Consider the following 17,242-nt stretch of genomic DNA (forward strand, 5'->3'; position numbering starts at 1 on the left):
ACAAGAAAGTTTTAGCAGAATTGTGGAAGTTTCCCATTCATTTCAATGGGACAAATTAAAGGAAAAAAGTGTAATATTTTAAAAAGTATAATAGTAATAAACACCAAAAGTCATAGCCGGCATTAGCAGAAAGAGCAGAACAGTTTAGAGTTTGAATGGTGAAAATAGCACAAAAATTGTGGAAGTAGATCCACGGCGAAAAGTGTACGGAAACACCCGGAATAATAAAGAATAAAGAGAAACAGGAACTCAATAGTGTGGATGCCTATTAAGGCATCCACACAACTAGAAAAATTTGCATTTCCTGCGAAAATGCTGTGTGGATGCCTTAAGGGCTGAAAAAAGCTGAAAAAGTTGAAAAAAAAAAAGCAAAAAAATGTTGCCCTGAGCAGGATTCGAACCCGGCCCTTCTGGTACGCAAGGCAGGTTCTCATCTCCCTGGTAAATGGCCTGTATTTATATAGCGCTTTACTAGTCCCTAAGGACCCCAAAGCGCTTTACATATCCAGTCATCCACCCATTCACACACACATTCACACACTGGTGATGGCAAATGAGCAGAAGAGGCTGAGAATTGTGCTGATAAGAGGTGAAAAGGCTAAACATTTGGCAGAAAAGAGGTGAATCAGAAGAATTTCTTCTGAAAAGAGGTAAAGAAGCAAAAAGATGAGCTGAAAAGAGGTGTAGAAGCAGAAGTGTTTGCTGAAGATGGCTGAATTGAATGACATAATAATATTAGTGTAATAACATTATAATAACAGCTGATGACATAATAATAATGATGATGATGATGATATACTAATGTTCGTTAGTAATGAGTAATTTTATAATGATGGCTAGCTTTCAGTTAATCTCCTCCCCCCGAGTCTGTATTTTATTTACCTTCCACATCGACACCATGACAGAAATGAATCACAAACCATCCTTGAATAAAGCTTTATTGATCGTGACGATGATGATTGAACACAAGGTTCATTGCCTCTGAGGGAAACGTGTGAATGTAGCTTAAGATCAAAGCACAGATTTAATGTTAGACATCTGAGACGTGTAAGACAAACCCAACAGCCAATCAGAACAAGCCTGAGTGCGCTCATCTGAGTATTGTTCAGACTTGCAGAGTTACACCCACTGCGCATCAGGAAGACATCTGCGCCACCTGCTTTATTTTGGGGGCGGGACTAATGTTCAGAGAGAAAATGTGTTTTGTAAATAAATTCATGAGTTAAACGGGAACACGCTGCTGCTGGACACATACGTGACACACCGAATGTACAGCGTGCTGCTGCTGGGGTCATCGTGTGTGCGTTTCTCAGAGGGGTCAGAGGTCATAGGGGCGGGGCTGTTCTTGCTACCACCATAGCTCGTCACCCCCGCTGCTTCTAGTGCTCGCCCTCTCCCGCCCGTGCAGCCTCATCATCTCCAGCACACTCCGGGCATAGGCGTCCCTCAGGTTCACGCCCGGCCCCGCCTCCCCCACCGAGCCACGGGCCAGCCGCTTCAGCATCTCGCCGTGTCGTATCGCCGCCTCCTTCACCTTCAGGGTGAAGTAGCAGGCAGAGAAGCGGTCGTTGATGATGGCGATGGGGAGCGCCAGGATTAGGATCCCAGACAGGATGCAGAGGAAGGCGAGCACCTTACCCACCGCCGTGTCGGGCCGCACGTCCCCGTAGCCCACCGTGGTCATAGACGTGGTCGCCCACCACCAGGCGGTGGGAACGCTGGTGAAGGTGGTGGCAGGAAGGTCGTGTTCCAGGGCGAAGACTGCGGTCGCGAAGATGGAGATGCCCACACCGAGGAAGAGGAGCAGAAGGCCGACCTCCTCGTAGCACTGCGCGATGGTCATACCGAGAGACTTCAAACCTGGAAGGAAGAGAGACGGAGGTCACAGACGGCGTTTATACACCTCTTACTATTATTGATCCTGTTTTCTCACGACTTCCTCCCCCTAACCCAACAGCTCCCTTCCTGAGCTTGGTTCTGCTGCACGTTTCTTCCTGTTCCAAGCGAGTTTTTCCTTCCCGCTGTCGCCAAAGTCTGATTCTCTGGATTATTGGAGGGCCTACCTCACAATATAAAGATCCTCAAGGCAAGTTGTTATGGTTCTTTGAATATATATGTAATGTGACAATTCATCCATCCATTCGCTCCCGCTTATCCTTTTCAGGGTCGCGGGGGGTGCTGGAGCCTATCCCAGCTGTCATAGGGTGAGAGGCGGGGTCCACCCTGGACAGGTCGCCAGTCTGTCACAGTGACAGACAACCATTCACTCCCACATTCACACCTATGGGCAATTTAGATTTTTCAATTCACCTGTCCCCACAAAGAGCATGTCTTTGGACTGTGGGACGAAACTGGAGAACCCACGCAAACACGGGAAGAATGTGCAAACTCCTCCTATATATATATATGTATGTATATATACATATATATATATATATATAGGTATAAAAAAAACACCCAGCACGCCCCTGCGGGCGGTTTATCCTTCAAGCTCGGGTCCTCTACCAGAGGCCTGGGAGCTTGAGGGTCCTGCGCAGTATCTTAGCTGTTCCCAGGACTGCGCTCTTCTGGACAGAGATCTCCGATGTTGTTCCCGGGATCTGCTGGAGCCACTCGCCTAGCTTGGGAGTCACCGCACCTAGTGCTCCGATTACCACGGGGACCACCGTTACCTTCACCCTCCACATCCTCTCGAGCTCTTCTCTGAGCCCTTGGTATTTCTCCAGCTTCTCGTGTTCCTTCTTCCTGATATTGCTGTCATTTGGAACCGCTACATCGATCACTACGGCCGTCTTCTTCTGTTTGTCTACCACCACTATGTCCGGTTGGTTAGCCACCACCATTTTGTCCGTCTGTATCTGGAAGTCCCACAGGATCTTAGCTCGGTCATTCTCCACCACCCTTGGGGGCATCTCCCATTTTGACCTCGGGACTTCCAGGTTATACTCGGCACAGATGTTCCTGTACACTATGCCGGCCACTTGGTTATGGCGTTCCATGTATGCCTTGCCTGCTAGCATCTTGCACCCTGCTGTTATGTGCTGGATTGTCTCTGGGGCATCTTTACACAGCCTGCACCTGGGGTCTTGCCTGGTGTGATAGACCCCAGCCTCTATGGATCTTGTGCTCAGAGCTTGTTCTTGTGCTGCCATGATTAGTGCCTCTGTGCTGTCTTTCAGTCCAGCTTTGTCCAGCCACTGGTAGGATTTCTGGATATCAGCCTCCTCTATCTGCCGGTGGTACATACCGTGCAGGGGCCTGTCCTTCCATGATGGTTCCTCGTTTCCCTCCTCTTTCTTGGGTTTCTGCTGCCTGAGGTATTCACTGAGCACTCGGTCAGTTGGGGCCATCTTCCCAATGTATTCTTGGATGTTCGTTCGTTCGTGTATATATATATATATTTACGTATACATACCATATATATATATATATATATATATATATATATATATATATATATATATATATATATATATAGCACTACGGGCAATACCTACAACCACGATTACCGACACTAACAAGCTGATCTACAATACGGCAGCAGTGATCAGTGAGATGCTTGGCTACAAGTTGAACAGCCACAAGGGGCAGTACCCTCCATGGAGAAGGAGGCTAGAGGGCAAGATCAAAGTAGCACGGAGAGAGGTTAGCCAACTAACGGAGTTGCAGAAAGGTGCGACGAATAAGGTGCCTAAGAAATACAGCAAGCTGTCCATACCTGAGGCCTTGGAAACTGCCAAGCAAAGACTCACAGCCTTGGCCAGCCGCTTGAGGAGGTACACCAGAGAGATAGAAGGCAGGAGAATAAACCAGCTGTTCTCCACAGAACCAGCAAAGGTGTACTCTCAGTGGCAAGGGAACAATAAGAGAACAGCACCACCAAGGCTGGAGACGGAGCAATACTGGAAGAGCATATGGGAGAAGGATGCAACCCATAACGGCAATGCTCAGTGGCTAGAGGATCTGAGGGCAGACCACAGCGACCTCCCTGAACAGGGTCCAGTAACCATCACAGTGGCAGATATCCAAGAAAGGGTCTCCAGTATGAAGAGTTGGACAGCACCAGGGCCCGACATGGTTCACGCCTACTGGCTGAAGAAGCTAACTGCACTCCACGAGCGTCTGGCAGCACAAATGAACCAGCTGCTAGTTAACGAGAGACACCCGGAATGGCTAACTGAAGGCCGGACGGTCCTGATCCCCAAGGACCCAAAGAAGGGACCGGTCCCCTCCAACTACCGACCAATAACCTGCCTCAGTACTACATGGAAGCTCCTGTCAGGCATCATATCGGCTAAGATGAACAGGCACATGGGTCAATACATGAGCGGGACACAGAAAGGAATTGGCAAGAATACCAGAGGCGCAAAACACCAGCTACTGGTAGACAGAACAATCAGCCGAGACTGCAAGACCAGACTGACCAACCTGTGCACTGCCTGGATTGATTACAAGAAGGCCTATGACTCAATGCCCCACAGCTGGATACTGGAATGCCTAGAATTGTACAAGATCAATGGGACCCTAAGAGCCTTCATCAGGAACTCAATGGGGATGTGGCGTACAACACTAGAGGCCAACTCCAAGCCCATAGCACAAGTCACCATCAAGTGCGGGATCTACCAAGGAGATGCTCTGTCCCCACTGCTGTTCTGCATAGGCCTGAACCCCCTCAGTGAGATCATTAACAAGACTGGCTACGGATACCGACTACGGAACGGAGCAGTTGTCAGCCACCTCCTGTACATGGATGACATCAAGCTGTATGCCAAGAGTGAACGAGACATCGATTCACTGATCCACACTACCAGGCTATACAGCAATGACATTGGAATGTCGTTCGGACTGGAGAAGTGTAGTCGGATGGTAACAAAGAGAGGGAAGGTAGTCAGAACTGAGGGGATTGAACTACCAGAAGGCAACATTGCAGACATAGAGGACAGTTACAAGTACTTGGGGATCCCGCAGGCGAATGGGAACCATGAAGAGGCCGCAAGAAAAGCTGCAACCACCAAGTACCTGCAGAGGGTCAGGCAAGTCCTGAGGAGTCAGCTGAATGGTAAGAACAAGATCCGGGCCATCAACACGTACGCCCTGCCCGTGATCAGGTACCCTGCTGGGGTAATAGGCTGGCCAAAGGAGGAGATAGAAGCCACTGACATAAAGACAAGAAAGCTCCTTACCATGCATGGAGGGTTTCACCCCAAGTCCAGCACCCTGAGGCTGTACGCTAAGCGGAAGGAAGGGGGCCGGGGACTGGTGAGTGTCAGCACCACAGTCCAGGATGAGACAACGAACATCCAAGAATACATTGGGAAGATGGCCCCAACTGACCGAGTGCTCAGTGAATACCTCAGGCAGCAGAAACCCAAGAAAGAGGAGGGAGACGAGGAACCATCATGGAAGGACAGGCCCCTGCACGGTATGTACCACCGGCAGATAGAGGAGGTGGCTGATATCCAGAAATCCTACCAGTGGCTGGACAAAGCTGGACTGAAAGACAGCACAGAGGCACTAATCATGGCAGCACAAGAACAAGCTCTGAGTACAAGATCCATAGAGGCTGGGGTCTATCACACCAGGCAAGACCCCAGGTGCAGGCTGTGTAAAGATGCCCCAGAGACAATCCAGCACATAACAGCAGGGTGCAAGATGCTAGCAGGCAAGGCATACATGGAACGCCATAACCAAGTGGCCGGCATAGTGTACAGGAACATCTGTGCGGAGTATAACCTGGAAGTCCCGAGGTCAAAATGGGAGATGCCCCCAAGGGTGGTGGAGAATGACCGAGCTAAGATCCTGTGGGACTTCCAGATACAGACGGACAAAATGGTGGTGACTAACCAACCGGACATAGTGGTGGTAGACAAACAGAAGAAGATGGCCGTAGTGATCGATGTAGCGGTTCCGAATGACAGCAATATCAGGAAGAAGGAACACGAGAAGCTGGAGAAATACCAAGGGCTCAGAGAAGAGCTCGAGAGGATGTGGAGGGTGAAGGTAACAGTGGTCCCCGTGGTAATCGGAGCACTAGGTGCGGTGACTCCCAAGATAGGCGAGTGGCTCCAGCAGATCCCGGGAACAACATCGGAGATCTCTGTCCAGAAGAGCGCAGTCCTGGGAACAGCTAAGATACTGCGCAGGACCCTCAAGCTCCCAGGCCTCTGGTAGAGGACCCGAGCTTGAAGGATAAACCGCCCGCAGGGGCGTGCTGGGTGTTTATATATATATATATATATATATATATTTACGTATACATACCTATATATATATATATATATATATATATATATGGTAAAAAAATATATATATATATATGTATGTATATATATTTTTACCATATATATGTATATATACACATATATGGTAAAAATATATATATATATAAAAAGCTTTCTGGAATGTTCATTTCACAACGTCAGGGTTTGGAGATCCTGGTGATATTGTTGGATCTTCAGTCCTGATCTTTAGTTCCCTCGGTGGTTCCCGATCGTTTTTAGGTCACAGGAGATGAAGCCTCTTCAGGACTCTGGCGTGTGATGTGCTCAGTGAGTGTGTTTGTGCAGCAGACCGTTAGTCACCCTCAGCTGTTATACCTGCAGATTACACTTGTAACCTATTTTTCTCTCAGTTTTACAGCCCGACTTCAGTCTTTGCCTTTTCTCTGTATTATTTATTTCAATAGTTTAAGATGATTAAAGTTCCTCCCTCTGCCTTTTCCTTTTATTATTCATGAGCTGAGTCCAGGGATGATCAGCCTTCCCCAAATCACTCAGATCAAAGCGCTCGTACGTCAGCCTGACACACTCGGGCTCACGTAATCATACTTCCTCGCTCATTCGCCAGGATGAGAATCTATATATATTCTGGTCTTTGTTGTCCTCGGAGAACCTCCCGGCTGTAATCTCACAGCAGCGGCTTCGCTCTGACAGGATTTCCATTTCTTCTTCTCTCCCCGGATCTTTGCATCATGCCTTAAATCCGTCACATGCAGCGCTCTAATAAAACTGCCATTTCAGGCGAGTCTGATCTCACACCTACTTTTACAGGAACTGATTTCACACTCCAACCCTCTGCACATCCTCCTTCACTACATCCATGAACCTCCACCTGCCTGCAGCTCAGACCATCTCAGCCTCTCTGACTCTGAGCCGTCCCTCACGTCCAGCCTGCTCACTGAACACCTGAACACCTTCAGCTCGGCTCCACCCATCACAGCAGGTCTCACCTCCATCCTTTGACCTTCCCTTTTCACGGTGTCCTTCTGTCACACTTGCCTCCACCCGCTCCACCTGCCTGCACTCTCTTCGTCACCTCTCTGTAGACGGTTGAGCCCAGGTATTTAAACTCATCCTCTGCTCCAGCATGTTCACCTGCCTCTCTCTCATTCGCACACATGGATTGTTTCATCTTCTACAACTTTCATTCCTTTTCTCTCCAGGCTCACCTCCACCTCTGCAGAGCAGACCTCCACCTGCTCTAAGCTCTCACTGGAGATCATAAAGACTCCTGCCTGACATCATCTGCAAACAGGAAGGGCCTCAGAGCAGATCCCTGATGTACTCCCACCTCCACCTTTATCCCAGCTGTCACTCATACGCACCCTCACCACTGTCTCATAAACAGTGCAAATGAAGGCTTTCAGGTGCTGATGTGGTATTTTGTGCTAAAACCTAAAGATAACTAGTGCTGCTGCGATGCACATGCAGAGCAGGAAAGCCTTTAAAGTAACTCATTAACAATTATCATTGACCGGCTGGAATACATCCAACACGTTTCATTTCTCCTTTGTTAAGATATTTGAGTTTAAAGAAAAGACAGAGCAGCTGGAAATGTGATAAGAGTCAGTGAGACTGATCCTTTCTTAGAGTATTTGAATCTGAAAGGTGTCTGAAGAAAACCCAGCAATTATATGACCCTGATTGAGCAGCACTTTGGCGACAGTGGGAAGGAAAAACTCCCTTTTAACAGGAAGAAACCTCCAGCAGAACCAGGCTCAGGGAGGGGCGGGGCCATCTGCTGTGATTGGTTGGGGTGAGAGAAGGAAGACAGGATAAAGACATGCTGTGGAAGAGAGACAGAGGTTAATAACAGGTATGAGGAGTTTTTACCTGTCAAGTGCCGGCCCAGCTTCAGCATGCGGAGCGACCTCAGGAGGCGGAGCACCTGCACCACACGGCCCATGTTCTCCAGCTCAGTGGATCCTCCGTGGAGGTTCTCCACCGCCAGTGTCACGTAGAACGGGAGGATGGCGAGCAGATCGATCACGTTGGGAATGCTCCGACTGAATCGGCACTTGTCCCTAACGCAGAGGAACCGAAGCACCAGCTCGATCGTGAACCACACGACACACACGTATTCCAGGGTGTCGAAGAGCAGCGGAGCGCCGATGCCGAGGCCGCCCACTCCAAAGTCCTCACCTAAGTCCAGCGAGATGAGCACCATGTTGATGACCGACAACACCACGAAGAACATCGAGAGCGAGCCAAAGGTCCGAGCAGCGCGCGATGACTCGGGTTTCTCAAGGACGTCCCAGAGGCGGCGGCGAGTGCCTGGGCAGGCGATGCCCGCAAAGTCCTCATCCCCATCGTCGGCATCGAGCTCCCGTTGTACCTCGAGGCTTTCCTTCTGCTCCTTGCGGCGGTAGTAGCGCTCACGGCAGCAGGGGTTGATGCAGAGCTCGTCGATGCCCCAGTACTCGATCTCCTGCAGGAAGGAGATCTCACACAGCTCCTCCATGACGTGCAGGTGACCCGTCTGGTAGTAGTTCATCACGTACCTGTGGACAAACACAAAGACACAGGTGAGCTCAGTCTGCACGACTCTGACTGAAGAAACAGTCCAAACAAACATCCAGAGTCTGGATCAGAGCAGTTCAGGGTGACGGTCCAAGCAGAGACCTGCCAGGCTTCAGTGCTGTTCTCCTGCATCCTTCTAAAGTCCAGCAGGGGGCGACTCCTCTGAAGCCTGATTGGACAGAAGTCTACGAGGAGGTGATCCCCCTGCTTAGCCGATCTCTGGGCTCAGTGACGTCCGTCCTTGTGGCTTGAAAGAGCCTTGGCGTCCTTCATCTGAGATAAACCAAAGTCCTCTAATCGTCACCTGTTCATGGAGCCAAAATAAAATTTATAAGGTGAACACGACCGCCGCCATGTCTCTTATGTTAGTGAAATCTCACCATATTGGCGTGATGAACGAAAGGTGGATTAAACTAAAAACCAGGACAGAGTCATGTGGTAGCGACCGCAGAAGTAGACAGGAAGTCCCGCTAAAGGGACTTCAGTCAGACTGAGACCAGAAACCCATCAGGACGGAAGGACTGAGCTCAGAGATCAGCTGAGCAGGAGGAACACCTCGTCAGAGACTTCTGTCCAATCAGAGGAGCCGCCCCCTGCTGGATATCACAGTATATGTTCATAAACCTTCAAATTTATTTGGTTTAAATTAGAGATGGACTGATCCGATATTACCTATCAGTATCGGTCCGATACTGACCTAAATTACTGGATCGGATAACGGAGAGAAATAAAAAATGTAATTCGATCCATTAAATATCAGAAAAGCACCTCACAAAACTTGCAATACAGCGTAACTCAGCTCATAACCGTAGCACGTGGGAGCAGTGTGGTCACGTGATCGAGCGGCTTTGTGTATTTGTAGCCTCGCTACCAAACCAGCATTTCATCCCCGAGAGAAGTAAGTTCATCTCTGAATGTTTGTAAAGCATTCCAGCGTTAAGCTTAACAACTGATATATATGGAGCGACTGCCTCCCCCTCCCTCTCCTGTTGCTGCTTCAATCATGATCAATGATCAGCTGATCATCTCTCTTGTTTGTTTTTGGCCCACTTTGCACCAGAAAGAGGAAACCAGCAGCTGAACAACAGCAGCACGTTTAAGCTTGATCAGCTGTTGTTAGAATTTATTTAATATTACTTTCTACACCAGGATCCTTTTCTACGCAGCTGACGGCTGTAACTGTGCAGGGGCGGATCTAGCAAAGTTTAGCCAGGGGGGCCGATAGGGCATGAACAGGGAAAAGGGGGCACAAAGACATACTTTTCTTTCTTATTCTCATTTAAAATGTCGGCTTTTAATAAATAATTATCTGAATCTTACAACCAAAGTTTGAATCTGATGTAAAATATATAGAAGTCCATTACTGTATATAGTAACTATTAAGTCTAATATACCCTAGTAAGCTGTAGTACTTTTTCCTTTGGGAACCATCTGTGCAGTCTGCAGTTTTGTTGAAGAAAGATGTTGAATCTATTTAATTATTCTTGAAAAAGAATTGATTTCTGTGCATTTTTTTCCACCCTGCATCAAACAGGGAGGATGGAGCAGGTTTAAGTTTATTAGATTGATCAGTTTTGCTGAACTGTGAAATATTTTGGGTGCAGTGTATTTTTTGCATACAGTATAACAGAATAGCTTTAGTGTTTTGTTTATTTAAACTTGAGTATGAACTTATACAAAATGCAGTAAGATATTAAAAAAACAGTTTTATTGATTAAAAACACTATATCGGATTCATATCGGTATCAGCCGATATCCAAATTTATGATATCGGTATCGGTATCGGACATAAAAAAGTGGTATCGTGCCATCTCTACTTTAAATCAGATGTCATGAAACAAGAAGAAGAAAAGACAGAAGGAAACTTTATTTTCCCGTGTTCAGAGCCCGTCACCGTCTGAGCGCGCCCGATCAAGGCACGATGCTTGCCGTCAGCGTGCCAGACGTGACCCTGCTATTTTACTGCAGAAAACTGAGCCGACTGAGCATGCTCACTTTTCACTTCTTCACCCTTACTAATCTGAACAGAGGTCACCTGAACATAGACCGCCAGGTGTGAAGTGAAGCTTCCTCTGAGCAATGGCAAAGATAAAAGGGAAGAAATGCGATCGAATTTTAAATCAGATGTCATAAAAATATAAAAACAGACAACAACACCTAAAAATCTGCCTGTGTGTTGATGGTGTTGTCATGGTAATCTGAAATCCCGGCCACATGATGAAAACAAAAACGCTGAACTCAAACCAACTCTGGAAGCTAAAAAACCCTCAAATAATTTATTTAAATAAAAACTAATAAAAAATAGAAACCTATAAAGTCTGCAGCTCTGAGTGCTCTTACATTTAGTTTTTAATTTTACGAGTCATCAGCGCCGTGTCTACAGCAGCTACAGGCAGGCCAGCACAAGCACATTAACTTTAAACTTTAACTTTAAACTCGTTGTCTCTGCAAGGAGAAAGAGCGCCACCTACTGGAAAGCCTGGGAGTTCCTGTCAAAGAAGAATTCGTTCTCCAGGAAGTCGGCATCGTCGCAGAGCTCCAGCGCCGAGTCTCGGCTGCAGCAGGCCAGTTTCCCCAGCCGGGTCTCCGGGTAGGACGCCAGCAGATCCTGCGACAGCATGTAGCGACTCCCGCCAACGTTGATGATGAAGAAGTTGAGTGTGTCGCTGACGCAGGACGCCGTCCGCTCGCTGAGGAAAACGCTTGACTCCAAAGAGACCAGGGAGGCGGTGTCGCCACACACCTCCGACCCCAGACCAGCCATCGAACTGGAGAAGACGCTCATGGTGGAGGAGGAGCTGGAGGAGCACAGGGGTGAGAAGACAGCATTTGGCCAACAGGGGGCACACTGACATGCATACAGCGGCCTGGTTGTTGTTTACGCTTAAATCCTCAACAACACTGCTGACTGGTGGAATCGGCTCCTGTCAGGAAGCATTGACGTGTTTATGAGTAGAAACTGCTGAATAAACATGAGCGACTTTAATCCTGCTGCTGGAGCATCGAGAGAGGATGTGATTGTTAAAGAAAGCAGCGAGTCAGTCCCCAAAAACCTTTCTCTGTACCCGTAAACACCCGATTACTCTTTTGTTACTAAGAACGGAGAGCAGGAGCTGGAAGAAAGGAACGAGACGTGTCGCTGTATGCAGATGAGACTCTGTTATGTGTTGAGGGGAGGATGCTAAGTACGTGCGCCGGCAGCATGGACGAATCAGAGAGAAGAGAATCAGGCTGAAAGCATGAAGCAGATCTGCGCTGTATGGAAATATCGCAGCGAGCAGTCCTAAGTAATCTGATGAATCTCTTCCTGTCACCATTCATTCCTTTTTCTGTGGTGTCTCTGTCCAAATTTGTCATTCTTACTCTGAATGTTCCACGAGGAGAGAGCGAGGTGCTGTCCACCACCTGAAAGCGCTGCTGGGTGTGGTTGGCTCAGACGTGTGAATCACTAATGAAGCGTCCCAGTGGACTCTCTGATGTGTGGACGTAAACTCACTTCCTGTTTGACAGTATTGGCTGTGAAGCCTGAGAACAGCAGGGGGTCGAGTGTCGACACATTTTAACAACAAATGTATAGATAACCCCCCCCCCCCTCCTAAAATGGTTTGTTCCAGCTCTCCCCTGCTCTGGCTCCAGCACCGTTGCTGCCAGAGCGATGGTGGCTGAGACGCAGCGGAGCAGAGGTGTTAGTGCCTGCCTCAACCCTTAGATGCACATGTGGGGTCAAAAATGACCCCACAGGTTGTTTTTCTTCGAAATCTTTAAAATGTAAAGTTGTAATATATCCATATTCCAGGTATTCCTCATAAAATATGTGTGTAACATGAGGCCATTTGCATTTTTTTTTCATTAATTTATAAAAAATGCAGTTTTTGTATCACTACCCCACTCTTCCACAAGTGGGGTCAGAAATGACCCCAAGCAGTTCCTCTGGAATCTTCTATGAAACTTTCATTCCTAGCATCTCTGACTGACCCACTTACACTTCTGATGGATCAAGAATTAATTTTTACACAGTAACATACATGATTTATAGTCAGGGCTGCACATAAGTGGTCTGCAGGTGCACATTCGCTGTCAAAATAAAAGTATTCAGAGAATACGCGCTTCTTTTGCGGTGGAGGAACACCAAAGTAATTGCTTACGGAGCTTGCTTCTTCGACATCTTTAAGAGTTCTGAACAAATGTCTGTCCTCCTCCAGAACATCTAATGTACGCAAACGAGCATCCCAATTTCTTATCTGGTGCGTGTCTTTTATTTTGACAGCGAATGTGCACCTGTGGACCATTTATGTGCAGCCCTGTTTATAGTTTCCTGTGCATTTCAAACATTGTCCTTTCTGATGTTTTTTTTTTAATATCTAAAGTAACACGGCCGCTATGAGGCCAGCTAGGATCCCTGTGGCCCTACAAATGATCCAGGACGGATGGGATGAAGAGCCCGTCAGAGGCATTGACTCAGAATCTGACATCTAAGATATAGAGGACCCAGAGTATTGTCCCCCCCCCCCCCCCCTTCCCCACTGAACAAGCCAGTCAGACACAGAATGAGCCCCTCTTACTGCTCTAGCCACAATATTCTGAATTAGTCAGCCAGGGCTTGCACCTGGGTCTACTACTGTCTCCCCAGTAAATGCATGGAAGATGTTCATGTCTGATAATATAATAGAAGAGGTGCTGACATGCACAAACATGGAGGCACGAAGAGTCGCCACAGACAGGGGAAAAGAGTGGAAAAATGTAATCAAACATAAGCTCCTGGCCTTCATTTGATTGACCATCCTTGCAGGAAGTGAGACGAACTGGGATGTACCAGTCGGTGTGCTTTTTGGGAGTCCTCTGCATAACCCATTGTACAAGGCCACTATGTCAATTCAAAGATTTAAAGATATTCGCCCGTCTTGCACTTTGATGACAAGAGGACCAGAGCCTACCGACTGAAAACAAACCACGTGGCAGCTTTCAGCTACATATGGGGCCTGTTCCTGGTCAACTGCAGGCAGAAATTCATCCTCAGTGACTGTGTTACAGTGGATGAACAACTTGTGCCTTTCAGAGGGAAGACCGAGCTCCTGCAGTATATGCAGAGCAAGCATACAAAAGTGGTACAAGTGATACAAAAACTGCAATTTCTTAAAATTAATGAAAAAATAAATAAAAATGCAAAGTGCCTCATGTCACAAACATGTTTTATGAGGAACACCTCAAATATGAAAATATTACAACTCTTTGTTTTAAAGATTTGGAAGAATAACAACTGCGTTTATAGCAAAATGCATTGTTTCTATTTGGGGTCATTTTTGACCCCACTCGTGGAAGAGTGTAGGTACTGGTAGGATGTCTGTGAAGGTTCTCAGTCATCCAGGTCATCGTGGTCAAAGGAGCTTGCAAAGAAAAGCGTCTGGACTTCTTTAAGTTGCTTGAAGACGTTTCACCTCTCATCCGAGAAGCTTCTTCAGTTCTAAGGTCAAATGGTGGAGAGTCCCAGATATAAACCTAGTGGGAGTTTCCCACCCACAGAGGTAGAGTACTGGTAGGTTGTGCATCCAAGGGTTAAAACAGGACATATTAGCTGCATTTAACCTTCAGTTGCTCTTTATATAGTTGGTAGGAGTCAGAACATGTTTCTTTTTAGCTGAAAAACAGGTAACCTGCAGTGTTGGAAACATGTTTTCTTACAATGTTTGCTGCCCTACAATCCGACCTGCTCTGTAGTAAAATCAGCGACATTCGACCGCCCTGTTGCTCCCATTGAAATGTATACAGCCTGTTTAAAACCTAAAACTTAAAATTGTCTGCAGCCTGCTGTTGTTACCACTGTCCTGTTTGAAATGGGTACTAACTGACTGGATGCCCATTAACCTTATAACTCCTGTTGTGTGTGTGTGTGTGTGTGTGTGTGTGTGTGTGTGTGTGTGTGTGTGTGTGTGTGTGTTTTGGGGCCACCCTGGGGCGCACACATGTCAGTGCGCCCCAGGGTGGCTGTGGCTACAATGTAGCTTGCCAGCATCAGTGTATGAATGTGTGGATGACTACTAAAGCGCTATACAAATACAGGCCATTTACCATTGTTTTTGTGCAGACAGCCAGGTTCATAATGGATATAAGGAAGTTGTTTTTCAAAAAAAAGAGCCACATTCAGGTAAAAGTGTAAAATCAAATGATCCCTCAATCAAGAATAATGTTGGATCAGTTTCAATATTTATATCTTTTATTAGATGTTCATGTGGTTTGGTTATTTTCCTTTTGGTTGAAACTAAACTGAGAGAGGAGTATTTTTAGTATTTTTTCATATTAATGTAATTTTTCATCTAGTTGAATCTATTTGTGTTCGATTGTCAGTCCAAAGAGGGAGAGAGGAAAGAGGGAACGTGAGGAGAAAGTACAAGGTCAGGAAGAACCAGGTAAGCAAACAGACAGGGAGCAGTGACAGGCAGAAACTGTGAAACTGACAAAGAGAAAAAACCTGATTTTGCTCACAGTCTGGAAGTTGTGTCCTCCCTGTATTAAAGCTGCTAAACAGAATCTGCTAAACAAACTGGGCTGAAACACTTTGAGCCTCTTTAACAACATTCCAACATAACATTATCATTGATCGGGGAGATTGAAATTCATGATATATTTGTATGTGGTTCAGCCACAGCTCTGCTAAAACCTCAGCCAGTAACAGGTCGGCCAACCTTTGGACCGTCCAGTTGTCTGTATGACTGCTGCAGTACGTGCATCACATGTGTTCACTATCAGAAAGAGCCAAACAGCCCTGGTGGAGCGAGCAGCTGTAAAGAGAAGCAGATGCTCTGTTTCTAAAAGTGTTTTAAGCTTGTTTCAAAGATTCTGTACAGCAGCTTTAAATGTTTTCCAAAAGCACACACACACTTATCAGTGTTTCTCACACTTGTTACAGTGTGGACCACCTGAGAAAAGGTCAAGCTCTCCCAAGCACCACCATGAAAGCATGAAAGTCATAATTCTTACAACACAAAATTAGTCTTATTAAATTAGTAAAATTAGTATCTGCAGTAAAGATTTTTATTTGTAATAATTTATTCTGTTTTGGGAGCGTTTTTTATGTATCTGTATTATATTACACACACACATTAAAAGTGAATCTCTGTCCAAAAAACGCAGTCAGTTTACTTTTTACTATGAGCATCATTCATTATTCTCCCCCAGTAATTAAGGTTAGCATATGTATGTTTTCTATTCCAATCCATTCTTCTTTAGCAGCATTTAAATAACCTTTATCAGATTTGATGGTTTTGTTACAGACTTTTCAAAAAAGTGTTTTGCTTTTCTTTCACAGATGTGGGATTAAATTGTGTTCAAATGTACAAAACAGTGATGTCATGTTTTGTGACGAGGACCCAGGCACAGAGGGACTTGATGAATTTAAGAATCTTATGATTTATCTTGCCTGGCTGGGCAGCTCTCACCCCCAAAGCTCTAATGCTTGAATCGCCCCTGACCTGTTTACAGGAAGACGATGACGGTGATGATGAAGATGATCAAACCAGCAGCAGAACATGAAACATTTCCCTCCAGGACTTGAGGAGAACACAAACACACCTCAGTTTACACCCCCCACCCCCACCCCCCAGGTTAAAGTGACAGTTTGGGTCTTTTATTAAAAGCTTAAAATCTTCGTTTAAGCAAAGAGTCGATGACTCCGTTTGGAGAGAGTCTTTGCATCAGCTGCAGATTACAGACGTGTCCTAAAACACATGCACAGAAATGACAGGTCACAGTTTTCAGACCACCTGAGAGCTGCTTCAGTGAAAACACCTCAGCTGACGGACTCACCTGCTCCAAATGAAGAGGCGATAGCTCCACGTCCTCACATGCTGACAGCAGAGAGAAAGTCCAGCTGGTGTCAGAGACGAGGAGGTGTTCAGAGAGGAGGTCTGTAGCAGGAGGACCTGGCGCTCCCTCCAGCTCTCTGCTCTCTCTGATTCGCGGTGTGCTTTTAAAACTGAGGCTGTAGGTATGGAGGCCGCTTAGTGACACACTGCAGTATGAGGTGGCAAACAAGCAGCACCCTGAGAGCAGCGGTGCAGACGTGTGAGCGTGCATGAAGATGAATAAAGCAAGTACTGATATTCCAGTCATGACTGATATCACATCTTCAGCATCAGTGTTAAAGTGATGTTGGTCATCACAGCTGTGAGTATCAGGACTGAGTATCATGGCTGAGTATCAGGACTGAGTATCATGGCTGAGTATCATGGCTGAGTATCAGGACTGAGTATCAGGACTGAGTATCATGGCTGAGTATCAGGACTATGTATCAGGACTGAGTATCATGGTTGAATATCAGGACTGAGTATCATGGCTGAGTATCAGGACTGAGTATCAGGACTGAGTATCATGGATGAGTATCATGGCCGAGTATCATGACTGAGTATCAGGACTGAGTATCATGGCTGAATATCATGGCTGAGTATCAT

The 17,242-nt window shown here is 46.6% G+C and overlaps 1 protein-coding gene across 1 annotated transcript; it reads right to left on the reverse strand.

The window, feature by feature from the left end:
* Positions 1 to 924: 924 nt before the first annotated feature.
* kcnv1 (potassium voltage-gated channel modifier subfamily V member 1) lies at positions 925 to 16,757 on the reverse strand. Its single transcript, XM_085472528.1, has 4 exons — positions 16,599 to 16,757; positions 11,270 to 11,596; positions 8,112 to 8,779; positions 925 to 1,860 (listed from the first exon to the last, which is right to left on the reverse strand). Exons 2-4 carry the CDS (start codon positions 11,581 to 11,583, stop codon positions 1,349 to 1,351), a joined length of 1,494 nt encoding a protein of 497 aa, XP_085328654.1. The 5' UTR covers positions 11,584 to 11,596; positions 16,599 to 16,757; the 3' UTR covers positions 925 to 1,348.
* Positions 16,758 to 17,242: the final 485 nt, after the last annotated feature.

Source organism: Copadichromis virginalis, linkage group LG11 (assembly GCF_057382275.1).
Source record: "Copadichromis virginalis isolate Kocher_CV1m ecotype Utaka linkage group LG11, C_Virginalis_male_GT1.1, whole genome shotgun sequence".
Classification (NCBI taxonomy): Eukaryota; Metazoa; Chordata; class Actinopteri; order Cichliformes; family Cichlidae; genus Copadichromis; species Copadichromis virginalis.